Source organism: Schistocerca americana, chromosome 4, assembly GCF_021461395.2.
Source record: "Schistocerca americana isolate TAMUIC-IGC-003095 chromosome 4, iqSchAmer2.1, whole genome shotgun sequence".
Lineage (NCBI taxonomy): Eukaryota > Metazoa > Arthropoda > Insecta > Orthoptera > Acrididae > Schistocerca > Schistocerca americana.
The window spans coordinates 773,646,444-773,671,819 of NC_060122.1; the positions used below are offsets into that span (position 1 = coordinate 773,646,444).

Genomic DNA, 25,376 nt, shown 5'->3' on the forward strand with positions numbered 1-25,376 from the left:
AAAAGACCGGGTGATACGGGAATATTTCAGTTAGATTACATCATGGTCAGACAGAGTTTCCGAAATCAGATACTGGATTGTGAGGCGTACCCAGGGGCAGTTATAGATTCAGATCATAATATAGTAATGATGAAGATGCGACCGAACATCCGAATCTTTCCATCAGTAAATGGGGTATGTTCTCAACTGACTCGGTTTTTTTTTTATCCCCTCCACTGACGGACTGACCCGCTTCCTAATTCCGTATGTATAAAGCCAATACGGACTTGTAGCTGTCACGCCTTTGCGCTTACTGCTACGTATTTAAACCGTAAATAGCTCACTTTTACTCCACTCCTACCATCGCCATTGCACCACATTAATTAGGTGATGCATGGACCTTGCTAAATTCACTTGCGTATACATTTTTGACCGTTACTCGCCAGTATTTACCTAATGATTAGTACACTCCTAACCGGACTATTTCCCAAAGAGCTGTGATGATTGAAGGGGTTCGATCCACGGCCTACAGTGCCCTACAGTTCACACAGTAACACTGCCTACCTGACCCACTTAACTTGGTAGTGAGCTTATGTATCCAATCACCACTGCTAGCAGCAATGGATAATCCTATCAGCACGACGAGAGCAGCAGACTTACCGTCGAATCCTCCTGAAAATACTTATAACTACGGTCGCCAGCTCTGAAGGAGCAAAAGAATAAATCAATTTTTTGGCTCGTTTCAAAGTGAAACGGCTTGAGTTGAATCTTAAACTTAATTCTGAATATTACTATTTCTGATCGTTCTAGATGATTCTACAAAGCAAATACTCTCTCAATTTCTGTGAGTTGGCTTGGTAATTACCACCAAGACAATTTATGCAACTTAGGTTAACAAAATTCTATCCTTCAACTTATTTAATGACTTTGGGATATTACTCTTTAGACAATTGCTATAGAATTAGTTAAGTGGCTTTACTTGAAAGGTTACTCAGAAAAATTTAAGTAACTATAAATAGGCGACTGATTCTGGTGTGACCATTGCTCTTTTCAACATTCTTATACGCTAAAGTATTCTACAACCAAAAGAATTGTAAATGAAAGAGGCGATGGTGGCCTCAGTCTGATTTCACTACACTATGTTTGAGGTTACTACACTTTACAATGAACAACATGCCTCGTAATTTTACTCATTACTATATTCTGTCCTCTGCACTTGAATAAAAGATAACTGGTATTCTCCTTTTACATGTATACAAAGTTCGACTTAACAATTGCAAGCAGTCTTGCCTTGGGTAGACGTGTCGGTGCTGGTGGTGAGATGCATGTGGCTAACGCTGCTCTTCACGCCTCATGCCCTTAATGGCGGCTGGAACTACGAGCTGTAGCACTCATATAAGCTACTGCACGTCCGCCATAAAATCTGGGCGCAGGAACTCTTACAATCAGCCCCAGTGGCATAGAGACGGCTTCGACAACCATTCGTCGCGTTCTACTCCACAAACGGCGACGAGATTCTCCTCTTCGCTGTTGCACAATCACTTTTGCGTGAGCACAGTTACGCACGTCCGGTCACGTCAACACTCCCCAGGCCATTCCATTGTTCAGTCCCTGTGTCTCCAGCTACCTCTAGCTACGCTCGTATCACCAAGAGTGGGGGCGTTCCCCTACCACCTTTTCACCGAAATCATTTAGTATTTAAGAATATTTATATTTATTACCCTGGAGTTCATACCAGTCATAATAATTTACTACTAGCGCTTTATAACATTAAATCATACAGTAATAACTTATAATTACCAAGAAAAAGAATACATTTGACTCCGAGAGCTTAGTGCATTGTCTGAGAGGCAGCGCTAATTCCCAGTTTCGCCAATAGATGGCATCAGGGTGCACTCCCTGGCAGTCTCACACCAGCGCGCCCGTTTCCGACGCGCAGGCTCCAAATTACTGTCAGCCCACCATCATTTCAGTTCCGTTACACATGCCCCACTTCTTATTGAAGTATCTAACAGTGATAATTCAATAAGAAGTCTCTCCTATAATGAATCTGAAATTTTCGTTAAGCTTTTTACCAAGGGTTTTCCCTTTCTTACTGATACACCTCGGTACTTATATTACTTATTTAAAATTAAACACCAATTGTTTCTATCTTTCCTGCTAAACATTACATAAATGATTTACATATATTCTTTACAATTTTCTTACATCTAAACACAGTACACTTTAAACATCTTTTTTACAAAAATTTTAAATACACTTCTTTTATCTCAGGCAAGTAAAACACACGTTAAGCGCCTATTACTTTATAGCCCGTCCTTTTCACTTTACCTCCTCACTTTTCTACCTCTTCCACAACACTTATTTACACATCTATTAAGGCTTTCTTAGAAGCTCAGTCTTTCCCAGTCTGTTTAGTCTCTACTTAAACTAGAAGTTTCATTAGAATACTGCAACATATTTTAGTGAACATTTACCTTTCACATAGAACAAAAGAAACAAAACTATTTACATATTGGTTTACTTTAATATTTATTTATATATTTAATTTCAATCTGGTAGAATTCGTGGTTCATACCTTTTGAGATCCACTATGTTTCTTACTTCCAGGCGTTTGCCTGTTAATGGGTACTCTAAATAATAAGCGTTCACATTGGGTATGGACACTATTTTAAATGGTCCATTATATATATATTTAAATTTGCTGATCTCGTTATTAATTTCACTTGACTTTTCATGTGTTTTTACAAGAACGAGATCACCTATTTTGAATTTAGGATTCCTTACTTTTTCGTCATGACGACGAATTCTCGCATCTGCTTGTTTTCTCATCTTGTCTTTTACTAAGTTCTTTTTACTATCATAATCTAATTCAACTCTATCTGGAAATTCTAGTAGGTCTTCTACTAGACTTTTACTTCTCGTCTTTTTCAGGATTTCTTCTGGAGTAAATCCAGTGCTCTCGTTTGTTAATGAATTCATGATTTCTTCGAATTCACTCACATACATGCCCCACTTCTTGTGGTTACTATGGCAGTACGTCCTAAATAACCGACCTATCTCACGCATATATCTTTCTGTCGGATTGCTTGATGGGTGATAAGCTGAGATATGGACCACTTCTACCTGTTTCTCAGTTATCCCATCCTTCCACATTTTTGAGCAAAACTGAACACCATTATCTGATAGTATTCTCTTTGGCTTCCCTACTTTCACAAAATAATCACACACCATTTTATCATACACAGCTCTGGCAGTAGCTTTTCTCAAGGGATATAGCTTTATATACTTTGAGAAAAGTTCAACTGCTACAAATATGTATACAAAACCCCCCATGGTTTTCGGTAATGGTCCAAAGATATCTACTGCTACTATTTCTAATACTTCATCAGGTGATTGCATGGGCCCTTGATTAGTTGCATTTGTTACTTTCGCCTTTTGGCATAGATCACAAGATCTTATCCTCTGTGCTACCCTTCGTGCCATGTCGTTAAAGGTAATGCATTCATCTAACTTATCGGTACACTTCCGTGCACCACAATGGCCATATGCCAAGTGAACATAATCTATCAGCACTTCAGTGTGTTGTTCTGGCCAACATACTCTCCACTTCCCTGGATTATTTAATCTTTGAAGATACAGTACACCTTTATGTATTTTATATGAAGCCCTTATGTTAGTTGCGTCCGGATTGTCAAACTTGACCTTTACCGACTTGAGTGCATCATCATCACTTTGATATCTTCGCATATTCCGATATATTTCCCTAATTTTTTCTCTCCCTTCCGCTTTTTTGAAGTAATTCACCTCAAAAACATCTTCCCTATTCTTTACACTTTCTAGTGTCTCACATCCTTCCGGTAATCTCGACAAAGCATCCGGTACTGCATGTTCTTTCCCTTTAACATACTTGATCTCTATATCAAATTGTTGTAAAAACAGCGCCCATCTGGTCAACCTGTTATGTAACAATCTGCAGTCCTTCAAAAATATTAAAGCTTTGTGGTCTGTATGGACCACAGTCTTATGCCTCCATAAGAAAAGCTGAAATTTCCTAAAACCCCATACTATAGCTAAAGCCTCCTTCTCTGAAACCGTATAGTTTCTTTCTTACTTAGACGTGGTTCTACTCGCAAATGCTATTTGTCTATGAGTTTTTTCCCCATCTATCATTACCTCCTGAAATATGAATACTCCCAATCCATAATCTGAACTATCTGTTGCCATGTGGAATGGTTCACACAGGTCAGGGTGCCATAACTTTATGTTTTTAGCCAAATTGTCTTTTAGCCGGTTGAATGCTGTTTCACATTCCTCAGTCCATATATACACACTGTTCTTCTTAAGTAGGTTGTTCAGATGTGGGCTATTGAACACCTGATCATCCACATACTTACGATAAAAGGAACAAAGTCCTATAAACGACTTTAGTTGTTTTTTATTCTTGGGAGCCGGACAATTTCTTATTGCTTTGACTTTATCGGGATCCTTTCCAATTCCCTCTGGTGTTACTATGTGACCTAAAAACTTTATTTCTTTCTTCACAAACTCGCATTTTTTTCAGGTTCAGGGTCATTCCTCCTTTAATTAAAGCTTTGAACACCCTGTCGCATAACTCCATGTGCTCTTCCCATGTCCTTGTAGCAATTAACAGATCATCTACATAAACCGTGATTAGCGAACTAAGTTCACTCCCTCAAATTTTGTCTAAAGTCCGAATGAACACTGAAACGGAAGTATTTAGGCCAAATGGTACCACTGTGAAATGGTAGCATTTGCCGTTGAATAAAAATGCCGTGTACTTCCTAGACTCCTCACTTAATGGGATTTGCCAGTATCCTGCAGTTAGGTCTAAACTAGTCATGTACTTTACACCATTAAACTTCTGCAATAAATTATCTATGTTCTCTGGACGATCCAACTCCCTCTTCACTACTTTATTCAGAGTACGAGCATCTATCACTATTCGTACACTTACATCCTTCTTACCTACTAGCACCAGTGGGTTATTATATGGGCTAGAACTCCGTTCAATGACCCCACATGAAACCATTTTATCTATTTCTTTTTGAACTGCTTCTTTCTTAGACACGGGTACATTATATGGTGGTTTAAAGAAAGGTTCATGCTCCTCTACCTCCATGCAGTACTCATAATTTATCACTCGTCCCGGTTTGTCTGAAAATACCTCCTGATTTTCTTTCAGAATTTGCCATAGATCCTCCCTTTGGGCATCAGATAGTCCTTCCGTTTTATCCACTACATTTCGAAGGAGTGTCTCCTTATTTCCATCTTCAACTATCTGCCTCACCAGACACCAATCGAATTTTTGACCTATTCCTGAATCATGATCATCTCTAAATTCTACCCATCTCAGCTGGTTCTCTTCCATTACTCTAGATGATTCAAATGGTATTTCTAATACCGCACTATCAACTTTACAAACTATTATCCCTTTGTCACAATCTATAATTACTTTCTGTTTTATTAACCAGTCAATGCCTAAAATGATCTCGGCACTGAGCTCTGGAACTACTAAAAATGCATTCGAAAATAGCTTGTTTTTTATCTTAAATTCCATCATCACTTGATGTTTAACAGGTTTACTACATTTCCCTGTCGCCCCTATCACTTTAACACCTGTTACTGGCATCATGACTACTCCTCGTTGCTCTTTGATCATCTCAAAAAATGCGTGCGAAATAGCACTTATTTGAGCACCCGTATCCAACAATACATATAAATCGTATCCACATATATTAATGGGTAGGATTGTTTGCATCCTATTGTCCTCTTTCATACTTTCTTTATCTTCCCATAATAAATCCTTTTCCACCGCCAAGTCTTGCCATATTATTTTTCCGGTTTTTATACTGACCATTCCATCTGGAGGTTTCTTTCTCCTTTTCATCCTAAATTCTTTCACCACTTTTTCCAATAGTCCTTCGTCTAGGCTCTTTAATGCCATCTCGTTCTCATTCGAATCTGTCATGCTTGAACTCTCGGTTGCAGAATCGGAAACTTCCTCTACTTCTTTTTCTCCCTGGATGCTTTCTGATGATTCTGACGATAATTCCTCCTCCTTAGAAATATGACCTTCTTCGGATTCAAATAATTCTTGCAAATTATAATCCATTTCTCTACTTTCCCTTTGTTGGATAGTACATTCGCCACTCTTACTTTCATTATTTTCCCCTACTAATGGAATTCCAGTCTCACTCAACTCATTTGCTTCAGTACTACAGGGATCACAACACTCTTTCTCTTGGTTAGATACACTTTCTTTAATTTCTTTAAAAGAATCTTCATCACAGTCATGTACTCTTGCTGTCACTAGGTACACATCATAATCGGTATGGCTCTCTAACACTGTCATATTCGGGTCCAAATTAATCACTTGAGTGGAAGATCTTTCTAATTGTGCTGGCTGGCTTTTGAGCTGATGTACATATTCTGCATACGAGGTAATTTCTGAATCGGCATGCGTCTCTGCACTATGCCCCTTTTTCCTATCCACCCTTTCCTCTTTAATTACTTCTCGATGCGATTCGTCGACTATTCGTACGAACCTTTTACCATAAGTCACATCACTCCTACCTTGCCCCTGCCTCTCTGCACAGTTGCCATCCCTACCGCCAAACAACGCCTTCTCTGACTCTTCCTTCATCAATTCGTCACTCTGACCTCGAATTGTACTTATTTCATTCACGTGAGCCTTCACATCCGACCGATTTTTTCTTTTCCTACTTCATTTCCCTTAATAATTCCTCCCTGCTCTCTCTCCTCTGTTTGTATCCCTGCATTATACTTCGCAAAGTTTCGTTTATGTAACTGCTCTTCAGGCGAACGACGCACTATCCTACTATAGTACTGACTACTCCGATCTTCCCTATATTTGGGCCATTTCTTTCTTTCCGCGCGCGTTAGGCCCTTGACCTGCGCGGTATTTAGTTTTCCTGATTTTGATAATGCATCCCGTTTCCCTGATAGTGTCCTCTCCCTCGCTGAGAGTTACCTCCTCGACCTCTTCCTCTCATCATGTTAATTTGCGGTTCATTCCTACCACCTTTTACTATTCCATTCTGATTTCTGAAACCTCGAAACTCTCTAGTTTCACGCCACCTATCTTCATTCTCGATTTTTTCTAAAAATTCATAGAATGTTCGATGAGTGCCTCCTACATAACGCTTTGAATCGTCAGGTAGCTTTTTCCACAACTCCCACACTATCTCCGATTCTGATCTACGATCTTTAAGATACTCCAAACGCTTGAACCATCCTTCACAGTATTCTTTCATGAGCCCACGCCCATGTTCTGGCATTCTGGCGACAACGAATTCTCTCCACAACCTATCCCTCTGTTGTGTGCCCCAGAATTCCTCAAGGAACTTTTCTTTGAAGTCTGTAAACTTCAAATTGTCGATATCCAAATTCAATCCCCAACGTTTAGCATGACCTGCTAAAGCGTCTATTACTAAATTAATTTTTTCTTTATCCAACATGTCTGTTGGTAAGACACGTTCACAATTTTTTATAAAATCCATTGGATGCCATCCACCTTGTTTCTTTTGAGGATCGTATTTTTCCTCCCTACTCAGTATTTCCGATTTTTGCATTACCAATGGGATACCACTACAGTTAAGAAACGTCTGATTCTGAACTTGCTGACTTAACAATTTTATCTCATTACGCAGTGTATTTTCCTGCTCCTGCACACATGCATCAAAACTCAACATGGTATTGCGCAGTGTTTCAATATCAGCTGCCGTTTCTTTAACAATCTCTTTCTTTACAACTGGTACTATCACCTGTAATTTACTTTCAATTATCGGTTCTAATTTTTCACTAACCAAAGGTTCCACTGATTTCTCTATTTTCTGAATTTCGATATCAAATCTTTTCTCTATTTCTGTGACTTTTCTCTGAACATTTGTTATTTCAGCCCTAATGCTATTTACTGATTTGTTTACCTCTGTGATACGTTGGCTTTGCGTATTCAAAATATCTAAATTGGCTTTTATTTTACCAGATAGGTTTTCATCCAGTTGGGATATATGACTAGCCATTTCTGCTTTCAAACTAGCATTCCCTTCTCGAATTTGCGCCATCATACTATTTAACAAACTTGTTAATTCCATATCCTCTCCCTTGTGACTTGCATCCACAGATACATTGGGTTCACTTTTCACTACCTTTGGTTTCACTTCCCGTTCCTCCTGTTTTGTGGGTGTGGATTCATCTATAGGATTTTCCAACCCTACAACAGTATCTATGGTCCCTAATTCTGGGTCTGACCTTGTAATGTTTTCTTCTTGCTTGTTACTATTCGACTCCATCTTATGCTGCTGTATTTCGTGCCTAATAGAAATGTTCATTAAACCAAGTATTACTTGTTTAACTCCTACTATTGGACTTTCTGTTGCTGCTTTGCAGGTTGTCGTCTTGAACTTACCAATTGTGGTATATATGTCTACAACAGAATTTTAAATTTAAAATTTTCTTGAAACTACAAGTTTATATAAAACACTTTTATTGGAGCCATTATTCTACAAAATTGGTAAGTCCTGTCACGGTCGCCACATGCGACCAAACCTCCGAATCTTTCCATCAGTAAATGGGGTATGTTCTCAACTGACTCGGTTTTTTTTTTTATCCCCTCCACTGACGGACTGACCCGCTTCCTAATTCCGTATGTATAAAGCCAATACGGACTTGTAGCTGTCACGCCTTTGCGCTTACTGCTACGTATTTAAACCGTAAATAGCTCACTTTTACTCCACTCCTACCCTCGCCATTGCACCACATTAATTAGGTGATGCATGGACCTTGCTAAATTCACTTGCGTATACATTTTTGACCGTTACTCGCCAGTATTTACCTAATGATTAGTACACTCCTAACCGGACTATTTCCCAAAGAGCTGTGATGATTGAACGGGTTCGATCCACGGCCTACAGTGCCCTACAGTTCACACGGTAACACTGCCTACCTGACCCACTTAACTTGGTAGTGAGCTTATGTATCCAATCACCACTGCTAGCAGCAGTGGATAATCCTATCAGCACGACGAGAGCAGCAGACTTACCGTCGAATCCTCCTGAAAATACTTATAACTACGGTCGCCAGCTCTGAAGGAGCAAAAGAATAAATCAATTTTTTGGCTCGTTTCAAAGTGAAACGGCTTGAGTTGAATTTTAAACTTAATTCTGAATATTACTATTTCTGATCATTCTAGATGATTCTACAAAGCAAATACTCTCTCAATTTCTGTGAGTTGGCTTGGTAATTACCACCAAGACAATTTATGCAACTTAGGTTAACAAAATTCTATCCTTCAACTTATTTAATGACTTTGGGATATTACTCTTTAGACAATTGCTATAGAATTAGTTAAGTGACTTTACTTGAAAGGTTACTCAGAAAAATTTAAGTAACTATAAATAGGCAACTGATTCTGGTGTGACCATTGCTCTTTTCAACATTCTTATACGCTAAAGTATTCTACAACCAAAAGAATTGTAAATGAAAGAGGCGATGGTGGCCTCAGTCTGATTTCACTACACTATGTTTGAGGTTACTACACTTTACAATGAACAACATGCCTCGTAATTTTACTCATTACTATATTCTGTCCTCTGCACTTGAATAAAAGATAACTGGTATTCTCCTTTTACGTGTATACAAAGTTCGACTTAACAATTGCAAGCAGTCTTGCCTTGGGTAGACGTGTCGGTGCTGGTGGTGAGATGCATGTGGCTAACGCTGCTCTTCACGCCTCATGCCCTTAATGGCGGCTGGAACTACGAGCTGTAGCACTCGTATAAGCTACTGCACGTCCGCCATAAAATCTGGGCGCAGGAACTCTTACAATCAGCCCCAGTGGCATAGAGACGGCTTCAACAACCATTCGTCGCGTTCTACTCCACAAACGGCGACGAGATTCTCCTCTTCGCTGTTGCACAATCACTTTTGCGTGAGCACAGTTACGCACGTCCGGTCACGTCAACACTCCCCAGGCCATTCCATTGTTCAGTCCCTGTGTCTCCAGCTACCTCTAGCTACGCTCGTATCACCAAGAGTGGGGGCGTTCCCCTACCACCTTTTCACCGAAATCATTTAGTATTTAAGAATATTTATATTTATTACCCTGGAGTTCATACCAGTCATAATAATTTACTACTAGCGCTTTATAACATTAAATCATACAGTAATAACTTATAATTACCAAGAAAAAGAATACATTTGACTCCGAGAGCTTAGTGCATTGTCTGAGAGGCAGCGCTAATTCCCAGTTTCGCCAATAGATGGCATCAGGGTGCACTCCCTGGCAGTCTCACACCAGCGCGCCCGTTTCCGACGTGCGGGCTCCAAATTACTGTCAGCCCACCATCATTTCAGTTCCGTTACAAAGAGTAGGCTGAAGTTTAAGAGATTAATCAGGAATATTCAATATGCAAAGAAGTGGGATACGGAAGTACTAAGGAATGACGAGATACGCTTGAAGTTTTCTAAATCTACAAATACAGCAATAAGGAGTAACTCAGTAGGCACTACAGTTGAAAAAGAATGGACATCTCTGAAAAGAGAAATGACGAAGTTTGGAAATTAAAACATAGGTACAAAGAAGGTAACTGAAATACAAGTCGCTGAAGAATGAAATAAACAGGAAGTGCAGGGGAGCTAAGACGAAATGACTGCATAAAAAATGTGAATAAAGCGAAAAAGAAATGGTTGTCGGAAGTAGTGACTCAGCATACACGAAAGTCAAAACATCTTGTGTGATATAAAAAGCAAGGGTGGTAACATTAATAGCGCAACAGGAATTCCACTGTTAAATGCAGAGGAGAGAGCGGATAGGTAGAAAGAGTACATTGAAGGCCTCTATGTGGGAGAAGATTTCTCTGATGTGATATAAGAAGAAACAGGAGTCGATTTAGAAGAGATATGTGATCCAGTATTAGAATTTAAGAGCACTTTGGAGGACTTAAGACCAAATAAGGTAGAAGGGATAGATAACATTCCATCACAATTTCCGAAATCGTTGGAGGAAGTGGCAATAAAATGACTGTTCTAGTTGATGTGGAGAATGTATGAGTCTGACAACATACCATTTGACTTTCAGAAAAATATCATCCACACAATTCAGAAGGGTACAAGAACTGACAAGTGCGAGAATTATCGCACAATCAGCTTGAGGTTCATCCATATATAGAAGAATGGAAACGAAAATTCAGCATTTGCTAGATGACTATCAGTTTTACTTTAGAAAAGGTAAAGGCACGAGAAAGGGAATTCTGACGTTGCGTTTGATAATGGAACCAATACGAAAAAAATCAGGTCACGTTCATAGAATTTGTGGAACTGTAAAAAGCGTTTGACAATGTAAAATGGTGCAAGATGTTCGAAATTCTGAGAAAAATACTGGTAAGCTTTAACGAGAGATGGGCAATATACACTATGTACAAGAGCCAAGGGGGGAATAATAAGAGTGAACGACCAAGAACGAAGCGCTCGGATAAAAAAGGGTGTAAGACAGGGGGATGCAATCTTTCTTCCCTGCTGTTCAATCTGTACATTAAAGAAGCAATGATGGAAATAAAAGAAAGGTTCGGGAGTGGAATTAAAATTCGAGGTGAAACGATATCAGTGATACTATTCGCTGATGACATTGCTATCCTGAGTGAAAGTGAAGAAAAATTATAGGATCTGCTGAATGGAGTGAACAGTTTAATACTGAATATGGATTGAGAGTAAATCGGAATAAGAGAAAAGTTATGAGAAGTAGCAGAAATGAGAGCAGTGAGAAACTTAACATTAGCATTGATGGTCACAAAGTAAATGAAGTTAAGGAATTCTATTATCGAGGCAGCAACATAACCAATGACGGACGGAGCAAGGAGGTGATCAAAGACAAACTAGCACTGGCGAAAAGTGCTTTGCTGGAGAAGATAATTCTACTCGTTTCAGATATAGGCCTTAATTTGAGGAAGAACTTTCTGAGAATGTACGTCTGGAGCACAGCATTGTATAGTAGCGAAACATGGACTGTGGGAAAACCGGAACAGAGGAGAATCGAAGCATTTGAGACATGTGGTGCTGTAGGCGAATGTTGAAAATTAGGTGGACTGAAAAGGTAAGGAATGAGGAAGTTCTGCACAGAATCGGAGAGGAAAGGAATATGTGGAAAACACTGAGAAGGAGAAGGGACAGGATGATAGGACATCTGCTAAGACATGAGGGAATTGTTCCAGTGGTAATAGAGGGAGCCGTAGAGGGCAAAAACTGTAGTGAAAGACAGAGATTGGAATACATTCAGCAAATAATTGAGGACGTGGGTTGCAAATGCTATTCTGAGCTGAAAAGGTTGGCACAGGGGAGGAATTCATGGCGGGCCGCATCAAACCAGTCAGAACGCTGTTGACAAAGAAACATAGGCTTCTAAATAACAGATTCTGCGAGACATGAATACGTCTGCGCATCCACAGTTTAATGCGACTGCGGTTGAACCATGTATCAATTCGAATGAAGAATATTTTGAACATTTGCTTTAAGAAAGAGTTCCATGTGGTATGCTGATACGTTCTGTTCATGTTCCCGCTATTGACGTGTTACTTTGTAGGAAATCAGGTAAAAATGTAAATGTCGTGTGACTTGAAAGATTGGCCATAGCTTCCTCTTACATGCTGCCCACACTTGTGGAGGGTAAATTAACAAGCAGCATAGTACTTTAATGACTATTATATTTCACTCAGAGAGCCACGATTTGATTCGCTGTATTGAAAATATACCATCCACCAGGCTGAAACTCGGCAGCCAGTTCCGTACTGACGTCTCGTTTTTATTTCATTTCTTTAATTCTGTTTTTGCGTCTCAGATATTACTTTACCGATTAAATATATCAATGCTGATTACGAATATCCCCAGTGACTTCGACGATTGCGCCGCAAAACTCCGTTTTAATAGTCTCTCCACATTTGGTAGCTACTACATGTGAACTTTTTGTGTTATCGATAGCTACGATGCCACAACGTAGGTGCGCTCTGCTAAGTTAGCACTACGACAGACACCGACGACAGCGCCCTCTAGCCGGCGCTGGAGAGCTCTACGAGCTTAGCTCCAGATTCTGCCCCATTTCATCAAGAGCAGACGGCCTGGAAACATCGCTTCAGCTTATTTTGCTATTGAGACTTTGCATCAGTTACGATGGATCTACGACGTCGCACCTACGTGCTCATCACCTAAAGTTATGTAATATGTTTGCATATGTTTATACACTAGTAAAGATGCTTTAACTGTATTTGCAGTACCGACGTGCTTTACCTTTTCCGCCGACCGGAGTGGCCGTGCGGTTCTAGGCGCTACAGTCTGGAGCCGAGCGACCGCTACGGTCGCAGGTTCGAATCCTGCCTCGGGCATGGATGTGTGTGATGTCCTTAGGTTAGTTAGGTTTAATTAGTTCTAAGTTCTAGGCGACTGATGCCCTCAGAAGTTAAGTCTCATAGTGCTCAGAACCATTTGAACCATTTTTTTTTTTTTTTACCTTTTCCTGCGCATACTCACTTCCTACATTCGGCCTACCCTTCAGTTTACAGGAGCAAACCCACGCACCGCCTTCCAGGTGGGATACAAGACTTTTTCTGCAGCTGCATGTCTGCGTCGCGAAATGAGGTATGGAAAGGACAAGGGAGGTTCCCGCCGTGGCTCAATGGGCCTCGTGCTGACAAAGGGGACTGCCCATCCCAAGCCCCTCAGATTTAGTGAACAGTGAACGGTCCAAGGTCAACAAGTGAAACATGGAAGTCTGAAACAACTACGGCGTCGTGATTTAGTGGTGACGTTGAATCACTGCTACTCGGACCACCTGGTTTCAAAACTCCTCGCGCAATTTGTTTTCATTTTCATTTTTTTCTGACAAAATTATGAGTCCGTTCGGTCACTGAGGTATTTGTTGCCTTTATGTACACTGGTTATAGAACATGAGTCGTGTGGCAAGAATAAATGGGAAGATGCAGCTTTGAACTGAGCTCACTTGCTGTGCAGCCCAATTCTGTGACCACTTATCATGACGCCATTGTTCTCCCACTCTGCTGCATGTTTCTCTTCTTGTGCCTGCACCGTTCATTTGTTTCTATTTTGCTTTTTTCAAAGTTCAGTACATCTTCTTCCTGTTTTCATGCTTGATCTGTGTTCAGTTTTTGTTGGGCTACCCGCTGGGCCATGCCACCACGAAATCTGAGGGGGTGCGACAGGGGGTTTCCCTTGTGAGTAGGAAGGCTGCCATCTGTTTTCTCTAGGGCAGCCGCCGGCTGCCAGCGGTCACAGACGTTTTCCCTGAAGTACTACAGTTGACGACCATCACTGTCTTCACATACGACATCAAAATAACGTACTCGTGATGATCTCTGCTGTGAGACGCCACAAATTCTGATTTTGTGTGTCAGTTACTAAGCTTAAACGATATAATGCCTCAGTTTTATGGCGCTCGTTCTAATTGATTGTATATGAACGATATGTCAAACTTCCCCACCGATACATTCTCTATGAATATTATGACTTTGTGATAAGCCGTTATGGCAGCTACATGGGTGAGCCGTGCTGCGGCTCGCGTTGGTGCTGTTTGTAGCTTTCCTCCCTCTGTTGGAGGCCAGACGGTATCGTTTAGTTGGCATGCTTGTGGTTGTTTGTCTTCTTCTCGTATTGACTGGCGCCACTCGGTTTGGCAAGCATTTCCTGTTCGCTAGTGGCAGCAGCGGCGGTTATCGATATGTAGTAACTATTGCCCTATCTTTGGGGCGACGTCGTTGTTTTTCCGGGTCGTGTGAGTGAGCCAGTTCTGTTGGGGACTCAGGAGCAGCCAGGTCCGCGCAGTGCAGCAGTGCAAGAACACGCCGGGACCACTGGCGGCACGCATGAACTGCCCGATGCAAGGTCTGTGGTCAAGAGGGTGTACGACCTTGTCGTAAACCGGATCCCGGAAGCTTTAAGATGAGTGAATATCAGTCCGAGTAGAGAAACCTCCACTGCTGTGATATCTCGCTATTCTCCAGTGACTTGGGTTCGTGTTGCTGCTCCTAGTGTTGCCGAGGCGAAGAGCAGCGAGTGGAGTGCTTGAGGAAGGCGTATCTGATTAGCTTTCCTCGACTTCTTATTACTGTTTACTGCGTTCAACTTGTTATAATTTGTTAAGTTCAATCAGTGGTAATTTTTCTTGCCTGGTGGTCGTTAACGCCCCAGTTACCTGCCCTAGGGGTTAGTGTATGTAACGGCAGTGTACGTTTCCACGCCTTGCCCCTGCTGTCCGGTAAGGTGTGTAGTTTTGACAGCTTTCTTCATTGTAGGCCGGTTGGTGATTATTCTACTCTGGAGGTAGTGATTCCTTTCTCGTTTCGGGCACTCTAAGCCCAGTATTCTGTGGACGTAGTGCAGACCGGCGGTTTCGGCTTTGACGTGTTGTTCCATCGTTGCATTTGGTTTATCGTTCGTCAGGTAGCTTCAGCAAGATTATCATTATTCATTGGTTAGACTGCCACTAGTCTGAGTTACTATCTTGTGAAGTGAATGCAACTCTTGGCTGCCTATCTCATCGCTCGCGAAAGTGTTTGTTGCCAGATCTTCTCAGAGGTCGATTCCTGGAGCACCGTCTGTGGACCCTTGGTTCTTGTAAGACATGTGTGTTCTGAAAGGAGGTCTAATGGTCAGTGGTTCAGTGTAACGTTCATTCAGTCCACACTTATTCAGTACCCTGTAAGGAACTTATGTACTGGTCCTTGTGTTTTATTATTGTATTATTTATTACAATACCTTGTAATACCTACGTTAAAGGTTATATAATGTCTATCTAATAGTTCTGGTCGCCTTCTGGAATAAATCTAGCAGTGTAGTGTACAGTGGATGTTAAGCGTTGTGTTACAAAGTTTACCGTCATCTTATTTCACCCGTTTGGTGATCAGTTGCTTGTTTCTTTGATTAACCTTTGCTATTGTATTTGCTGTTTTAGAGTAGGTTTCTAAATTTTTTATATTATTGCCATTCTTGGCATGTAAGGCCTTCAGCCTTGATTGTGGTCACTTGCTTTAAAATTCTAATTTAGTATTTGTATTTACACAATAAGCCTTTAAAACCTTATTTACTGCCATTCCTGGCGTCTGATGCCTTCTGCTGTGATTGTGGCTACTTGCATTTAATATGTCAATACCTAATTTGTAAGTTGCAGCGAGCTTTAAACAATTCTTAATTTAATGCCATTCCTGGCGTGTAAGGCCTTCTGCCCAGATCACAGTATCTTGCTTTTAAAACATTATCTAGTGTAGCTGTATTTAATGGTGATTTGCTAAATTGTAAATCACTGAAAACACTATTATTTACACAGTTGTTTATTCCTTCATTAATAGCGCGTGGTATTTTATATTTATTGTTAAGTCTGGAATTACTGGTTTAAAATAAATTGTGTGTAATTGCAAAAGACAACCAATAGTAGCCGAGCACGGCCCAGTCCACAATCGTTACCGAATCCTGCCTCCCCTTGACTACCAGGTTTCAATGGGTCAAGGCTATTTTTCATGATCTGAAGATGACTCCTGTGAATCTGAACCTAGTAATCACTACAAAATTTGTTTTCTATCTTGACTTTGAGGATTTTTAGTCCTTAATATATAAAAAATTACAACAGATCGCCGGTCTCTAACGATGACAGTGCCAACAAACATCACAAACGGTTACGTCTGTACTCATGCCGTGACTGGGAAGCATGGACTGCTGACGAATGGCATCGCATTATGTTCAGCGATGAACTGCGATCCTGTAATACCCCAGATGACCATCATTGGCGAGAGTGGCGGCGAGCTGAAAAAAGGTACCAATCTTCGGATGATCTGAAGAGAGGCAGCGATGTTACTCTTGGAATCATGGTGTTGGGAACCATCCGGTCTAACTTCAAGTTAAGGCTGGCAGTGACCAAAGAAGCCATGACGGCACAACGGTACGTCAGGGACATCCTGCCTCTTCATGTGTTACTTCACATGTAACAGTACCCTGTTACCCTTTTTCAACAGGACAAAGTTCTTCCACACGTGGCATGTACCTCTATGAACTATCTGCGGGATACTGCGCCATCTTGCCTCAGGAGAGGATACAACGCCTCTATGACACCCTTTCCAACCGAATGGGTACATGCATCAAGGCGAGAAGGGGTGCATACTGATGAGTGGTAGCATACTACTAAATTCTTTGTGAACATCACTCGTTTTTGTAATCATTTTAATAACTTCACATAACCTCTCAACCCAAGCAGTTTCATCTCGTTTCCTCTTCGCTGCTTCTCTTGTTCGTTAAGCAGTGTACTATTAGAAGCACCACGTAAACCAGAACTTTCACTTTCTATTAAACGTACATGAAAACTAAATAACAGGACTGACATTCAGACAGAAGAATTGTTAAAATATCATCGCTGCCTTTGCTCCCGAATGACTTCAATACCTATATATTGTAACGCCGCTACCCTTTGGACGCAAAAATGAAAAATATAAATCTAGTTCTCACACCACAATACAAGCCCCAAGCCCAAGATCCAAATTTCATAAAAGGAAAAAAAATTCCTCTGTACTAAGATTACCGGTTCCCGTGAGATCTCCGAAGTTAAGCGCCGTCGGGCGTGGTCGGCACTTGGATGGGTGACCATCCAGGCTGCCATGCGCTGTTGCCATTTTTGGGGGTGCACTCAGCCTCGTGATGCCAATTGAGGAGCTACTCGACCGAATAGTAGCGGCTTCGGTCAAGAATACCATCTTACGACCGGAAGAGCGGTGTGCTGACCCCACGCCCCTCCTATCCGCATCGTCCACCGAGGATGACACGGCGGTCGGATGGTCCCGGTAGGCCACTCGTGGCCTATAGACGGAGTTCTGTACTAACAATGCATGACTTGTAGGAAGTAGACTGAAAAGAATGTAATATAAAAAGAAATAGAAACGAAACTTCGTAGAAAAGCAACTTAATGTTTTGAAAAGGAATAAAAAAGAAATAGAATCCATTAATTTCAATATAAAATAGCAGTAGATCGCAAAATAGTAGACTTGTAGATCACGGAGTGTAACTAGTGACCTCAAAGAATACTCCTTGTGAGTACTCTTTGAGGACACTGCGAAATACAGAATCTAAAGTTGTACGTTGTTAATGTGCTTCTGGCGCTTGCCTTGTCGTGTCGTAATTGAACTTGTGCGCTCCTACGTAATGTTGGTAGGCGATACGAGATGGTTTGTTACATTTTGAAGATTTGCAATCTGCTAGAAATGATTAAAATCTGAAAGAGGTAAATCAGCAACTTTGAAAATATCTTTGAAATAATTCAAGCTAGGAAAATAACCGAATATATTATCTTAATTTGATTATTATCAACAAAAGACTGAACTTAGACCCAATGCGATAGACAGTGAATAATTCAACTGATAGGAAGTGATGAATAGTTTTAACTGTGAAGAATGTACCTAAACTGCGTTAAAGTAAATAGTGTAATCTGGATCTTGCTGTAAACTCTTTGGCTGAATTTACGCAAGTAATTCCAGCCATCTGAAAGAAGAGTTACCTCTTTAAGACAATGATAGGAAGTGCATAGACTAGAATAAACCAACATAAAGTGGATTTACAGTGTTTGACATTTCTTTCAACCCATTTAATGTTACGTGCCCATGAAACATTTATCTGTGCGACAACATAGATTATCAACAGAGCGCAGCATTCATAGATATTCTTTGGCTCTGTAGAAAGTTATCGTACTGATTCAGGCTTTTTAGCTCACGCGCATTGTAAACTTTCATAGATAAACTCTGGATGTATATAGACTGTAATCATGATTAGGGCAGTTTGTATGCATTTACGTGTAGCTAGGCTCTTACACGTTGGGGAGCAAATATTCATCTGTGTAAGCCGGTACAACTAACATGCACTTGGCGTAAATATAGTGCAGCAAGACAATTCTTTTTTGTGACTTTCCTCGCAAACATTCTACCGCGAGCTAGCCGGAGCCTGAGCATCATTCGTTAACAATCAATCAGTACGAAAGGGGAAGCTACAATATCACAAAGGTCAAACTCCCAGCCAGTCAGCCAGTACACTGTTAAATGATGATTGGCTCTTCCCTCAGTAACGGCATTTCCCACTGGTTCTGCAAATGACCCTCCCTCCTCGCTTCTTGTATAGTGTAAATTCGTCCTACTTCTTATGTCACGTATCAAGAATGTCATTGAAACTCGCTTTTTGATTGGACGACACGAGTGGAGAGGCTAGGATCTTTATTGATAGCAATAACACACTGTATTTTCTCAGGAGCTAGGAGCGGTACTGCGTCACAGCTCACGACGCCAATAAACAGGAGCTAAAATAAAAAAAAATCAGTAAAGGATGTCATCCGTACCTACCCATTCTGGCAAACCAGTCAAAAATCGAGCTCCAGCCACGTTTTGACAAATTGACGTTAGGAACAGGAGGAAATAACACTATATAACACACGAACGTGGCGCTGGCCCTTAGTAAATATACCACCTAGATGACAGATACCTGCAACAGCGGTCAAAACTTAGACATATATAATGTTGAGTGGTACTTAAGATAGGTAAATAAATTAGTGAAATCAATGTGAAGTGAAGTACAAAATAAAAAATAAATGGAAAACTTAGTTAGTTTAGAAGATTTACGCACTGGCAAACAGTGGGCAGAGCACCAGTTCCAACGACCAGCGCTTGCAAGTCAGCATGTTCAGGAGAAGCCATCACCGTCCCCACATAAGCGGAAGCTGTCTATTCAGCCGTCAGGACATCGCCCGACCGGCTCACGTGTTTTTCAATTGTCACATGTGATCAAAGGCCCTCGCCTACATTCCAAGAGCCAATGACCGACGTTAAGAAGATTCTTCGAGAAGCTTTTCAACGTGACAGAAGAGCCATTGACCGTGAAGTCGTTCATCTCCAGTGAATTGAAGTAAATAAATATGCGAGGCGCCGTAGGCCCGACAGTAGTTTTCAGTACAGTTTCGGTTCGAGTTCAGTTCCAGTACAGTTCAGTCGGTGCTGAAGACCATCATGCAGGAAGAGACTACATCGTACACAGAAGCACCAAGTCCGCCGCTGTAATGGAATAGCAAGCAGCAGCCTCGCCGCTAGAAGACAGAAGTTTGAAGGTATTTGAAGACTGATTTTTACGTACCCGGGTGACTCGTGAGGACGGGAAGGAGACGGCCTCACATCAGCAGTCACCTGTGAGCTGGTGATGAAGATCTGACAGCCGAGGACTGACAAGCTGGAGTCCATTGTTCGAGTCCGGGTCACTGACCTTTCCCCACCACGCTTCTCCGCTGGCCGACACACAACACTGACACACGCGGCCGCATAGAGAAGAGAAACACTGGGACAAGACGTCCAAGCTATCACCATCCGATTCACGACTTCGTTCTCAATAATTAAACAGACCACCTCACGATGCGCGTCTCCAGTCAACTGCGCGAAACAGTGACACGAGATACACACCGCCAGGCGTAATCAGACGCCGCCGTTCACGCAGCAGAAGGCTTCGCAAACGACACAGCTGCCGCTCTCCCAGCCAGAACAATCCAGTAAGGAAACCATTGTACAAATCTTTCAATAAAAGTTATCTTATGTAAAATTGCTGTTTCATTCTACCTCATACCCGAGCCAAGGAAGAACCCACCCTCCCCACATGTTGTTAAGAGAGAAAAAGTAATTTATTTAGTGTTTTTCACCCTGACATAATGCTTTAGAATCAAATGCCCTTTGCAGTAATGCTCATCCTGACAATTTAGCATCAAAAGAGATTGCCCAGTTACATTAACAACATGACACTATCTCACAGTTGGGAAACGTTTACTGAAGATAAGAATGGACATGGGAGTCTACACTTTGGCATGTTTCACATCTTTAGGGGACTGCTGTCGTTCTACAGAACAAACAGTGTATCTAATCCAGTGTTAATATACACTCCTGGAAATGGAAAAAAGAACACATTGACACCGGTGTGTCAGACCCACCATACTTGCTCCGGACACTGCGAGAGGGCTGTACAAGCAATGATCACACGCACGGCACAGCGGACACACCAGGAACCGCGGTGTTGGCCGTCGAATGGCGCTAGCTGCGCAGCATTTGTGCACCGCCGCCGTCAGTGTCAGCCAGTTTGCCGTGGCATACGGAGCTCCATCGCAGTCTTTAACACTGGTAGCATGCAACGACAGCGTGGACGTGAACCGTATGTGCAGTTGACGGACTTTGAGCGAGAGCGTATAGTGGGCATGCGGGAGGCCGGGTGGACGTACCGCCGAATTGCTCACCACGTGGGGCGTGAGGTCTCCACAGTACATAGATGTTGTCGCCAGTGGTCGGCGGAAGGTGCACGTGCCCGTCGACCTGGGACCGGACCGCAGCGACGCACGGATGCACGCCAAGACCGTAGGATCCTACGCAGTGCCGTAGGGGACCGCACCGCCACTTCCCAGCAAATTAGGGACACTGTTGCTCCTGGGGTATCGGCGAGGACCATTCGCAACCGTCTCCATGAAGCTGGGCTACGGTCCCGCACACCGTTAGGCCGTCTTCCGCTCACGCCCCAACATCGTGCAGCCCGCCTCCAGTGGTGTCGCGACAGGCGTGAATGGAGGGACGAATGGAGACGTGTCGTCTTCAGTGATGAGAGTCGCTTCTGCCTTGGTGCCAATGATGGTCGTATGCGTGTTTGGCGCCGTGCAGGTGAGCGCCACAATCAGGACTGCATACGACCGAGGGACACAGGGCCAACACCCGGCATCATGGTGTGGGGAACGATCTCCTACACTGGCCGTACACCACTGGTGATCGTCGAGGGGACACTGAATAGTGCACGGTACATCCAAACCGTCATCGAACCCATCGTTCTACCATTCCTAGACCGGCAAGGGAACTTGCTGTTCCGACAGGACAATGCACGTCCGCATGTATCCCGTGCCACCCAACGTGCTGTAGAAGGTGTAAGTCAACTACCCTGGCCAGCAAGATCTCCGGATCTGTCCCCCATTGAGCATGTTTGGGACTGGATGAAGCGTCGTCTCACGCGGTCTGCACGTCCAGCACGAACGCTGGTCCAACTGAGGCGCCAGGTGGAAATGGCATGGCAAGCCGGTCCACAGGACTACATCCAGCATCTCTACGATCGTCTCCATGGGAGAATAGCAGCCTGCATTGCTGCGAAAGGTGGATATACACTGTACTAGTGCCGACATTGTGCATGCTCTGTTGCCTGTGTCTATGTTCCTGTGGTTCTGTCAGTGTGATCATGTGATGTATCTGTCCCCAGGAATGTGTCAATAAAGTTTCCCCTTCCTGGGACAATGAATTCACGGTGTTCTTATTTCAATTTCCAGGAGTGTAAATACAAACTGTTAACTCAAGAGGATTGGTTGCTTTTATTCAGATACACCGCATAGGAGTACTGTTTGGTACAGGTGTGTAGTCTCGGTTGAGCAAAGTTCGCTTTGGCCTGTGGCTAGTGCGAGCGCTGGTCAGCAGACTGGCAGGCTCGGTCGCAGCAGAAAGGGCGAGGCGGTCGGCGTCAGAGGTGGCCGGTGTGCTGGTGGATCCACTCGACGTAGAGCGAGACGTCTGCGAACGCCGCGGGCAGGCCCCTGGAGGCGCACGGCTTAAGTGACCACGAGACCACACCCACCTGCACGCCGCCAGGCACCAGCAGCGGGCCACCCGAGTCACCCTGCCGGACACAAGCCGCTCTCAGTGGACAATAAACGTGGCCCCACTCTGGGAACACATGCTGTGGGGGGGGCGAAAGCTGAATATCTGTGTAGAGAATGGCTCTACACAACAACGTTAAATGTAGCTAGGTGAAATAAACCCACATCCTCTGCTACTGCTATTAATATAAAAGCGTTTCTTCTTCTTTCTTTTGCTTACTTGACATATACACCATGTATATAGGGTGGTCCATTGATCGTGACGGGGTCAAATATCTCACGAATTAAGCGTCAAACGAAAAAACTACAAAGAATGAAACTTGTCTAGCTTGAAGAGGGAAACCAGATGGCGCTATGGTTGGCCCGTTAGATGTCGCAGCCATAGCTCATACGAATATCAACTGCGTTTTTTAAAAATAGGAACCCCCGTTTTTTATTACATATTCGTGAAGTACGTAAAGAAATATGAATGTTTTAATTGGAGCACTTTTTTCGCTTTGTGACAGATGTTGCTGTAATACTCACAAACATATGGCTCACAATTTTAGACGAACAGTTGGTAACAGGTAGGTTTCTTAAATTAAAATACAGAATGTAGGTAAGTTTGAACATTTTATTTCGGTTGTTCCAATGTGATACATGTACCTTTGTGAACTTATCATTTCTAAGAACGCATGCTGTTACAGCATGATTATCTCTAAATACCACATTAATGCAATAAATGCTCAAAATGATGTCCGTGAACGTCAATGCATTTGGCAATACGTGTAACGACATTCCTCTCAACAGCGAGTAGTTCGCCCTCCGTAATGTTCGCACATGCATTGACAATGCGCTGAGGAATGTTTTCAGGCGTTGTCGGTGGATCACGATAGCAAATATTCGTCAACTTTCCCCACAGAAAGAAACCCGGAGACGTCAGGTCCGGTGAACGTGCGGGCCTTGGTATGGTGCTTCGACGACCAATCCACCTGTCATTAAATATGCTATTCAATAGCGCTTCAACCGCACGCGAGCTATGTGCCAGACATCCATCATGTTGGAAGTACATAGCCATTCTGTCATGCAGTGAAACATCTTGTAGTAGCATCGGTAGAACATTACGTAGGAAATCAGCGTACATTGCACCATTTAGATTGCCATCGATAAAATGGGGGCCAAATATCCTTCCTCCCATAATACCGCACCATACATTAACCCGCCAAGGTCGCTGATGTTCCACTTGTCGCAGCCATCGTGGATTTTTCGTTCCCTCAATAGGGCATATTGTGCCGGTTTACGTTACCGTTGTTGGTGAATGACGCTTCGTCGCTAAATAGAAGGCGAGCAAAAACTCTGTCATCGTCCAACCATAGCGCCATCTGGTTTCCCCCTTCAAGCTAGACGAGTTTCCTTCTTTGTAGTTTTTTCGTTTGATGCTTATTTCGTGCGATATTTGGCCCGGTCACGATCAACGGACCACCCTGTATATACAACAGCATCAACCGTGCATAGTTCCATGGAGCTTTCGAGGATATCTGTAGGTCATTATTAGAGGTTATTAAAAATAGCGTGATCCATTATGACGGATATGTACAATAATTCTGTGGAATTTCTGTGTTTCATAAACAACAAGCCCAAGGTGATAAACACTGTACCAATCACCGTCTGCAACAACAACATAAAGTACCAAAGTAAGTTCATGGTGCCGTGGCTGGCCTAAACTCTCCAGATACCCTTTGGTCTTTCCGGCCGACCGCTGAGGCGCGCTGCGGGAGGGACGCCACTCACCGTGCACTGCCCCCTGCCGCCCTCTGGGGCGCCGGCGCAGAGGTTGGTAGGGTTGAGCGCGCCGTCCAGGGCACGGTAGCAGTCTCTGAGCGAGTACACAGACACCTCGGCCACCTGCAGCCGGTCCATCACCACGCCGCTGTTGGTCTGCAGTAACACAGGCATAAGCTGCAACAATCTCCTCGAGATCTGAAACCTCTACATTTCAACAAGCAGTTGGTAACTGCAAAGAAATTTACTAACTATAGGTATGTACACTGAAGCTTCAGAGGAACTGGTTTTTCCAAGGTGGCTTCCGTCAACTCCCCCTCCCGGATGATGCCCTCTCTCCCTCCATTTACCCCACCTATCAACTCTGATCCTCACCCCCCTCCTCTCCTTTGTCCTTTTCCCGGGCTCCCTCTTCCCCTCCCCCCCCCCCCCCCCCCTCCACACCTTTGTCCTTTTCCCGGGCTCCCTCTTCCCCTCCCCCCCCCTTTCATAACGTTTTTTCCCTGCAGGTGTTGACAGATGTGAAAATTACCGAACTAACACGAATTATTTACAGACGAATGGAAAAACTGGTAGAAGCCGATCTCAGGGAAGATCAGTTGGGATTCCGCAGAAATGTTGGAACACGTGAGGCAATACTGACCTTACGACTTATCGTAGAAGAAAGATTAAGGAAAGGCAAACCTACGTTTCTAGCATTTGTAGACTTGGAGAAAGCTTTTGACAATGTTGACTGGAATAATCTCTTTCAAATTCTAGAGGTGGCAGGCGTAAAATACAGGGAGCGAAAGGCTATTTACAATTTGTACAGAAACCAGATGGCAGTTATAAGAGTTGAGGGGGTATGAAAGGGAAGCAGTGGTTGGAAAGGGAGTGAGACAGGGTTGAGCCTATCCCCGATGTTATTCAATCT

At 42.9% G+C, this 25,376-nt stretch overlaps 1 protein-coding gene across 1 annotated transcript; it reads right to left on the reverse strand.

The window, feature by feature from the left end:
- Window positions 1-22,566: 22,566 nt before the first annotated feature.
- On the reverse strand, window positions 22,567-24,637 carry LOC124613791 (kallikrein-14-like). The gene is made up of 2 exons (XM_047142513.1): window positions 24,473-24,637; window positions 22,567-22,722 (listed from the first exon to the last, which is right to left on the reverse strand). Exons 1-2 carry the CDS (start codon window positions 24,635-24,637, stop codon window positions 22,567-22,569), a joined length of 321 nt encoding a protein of 106 aa, XP_046998469.1.
- Between the last annotated feature and the right edge of the window lie 739 nt (window positions 24,638-25,376).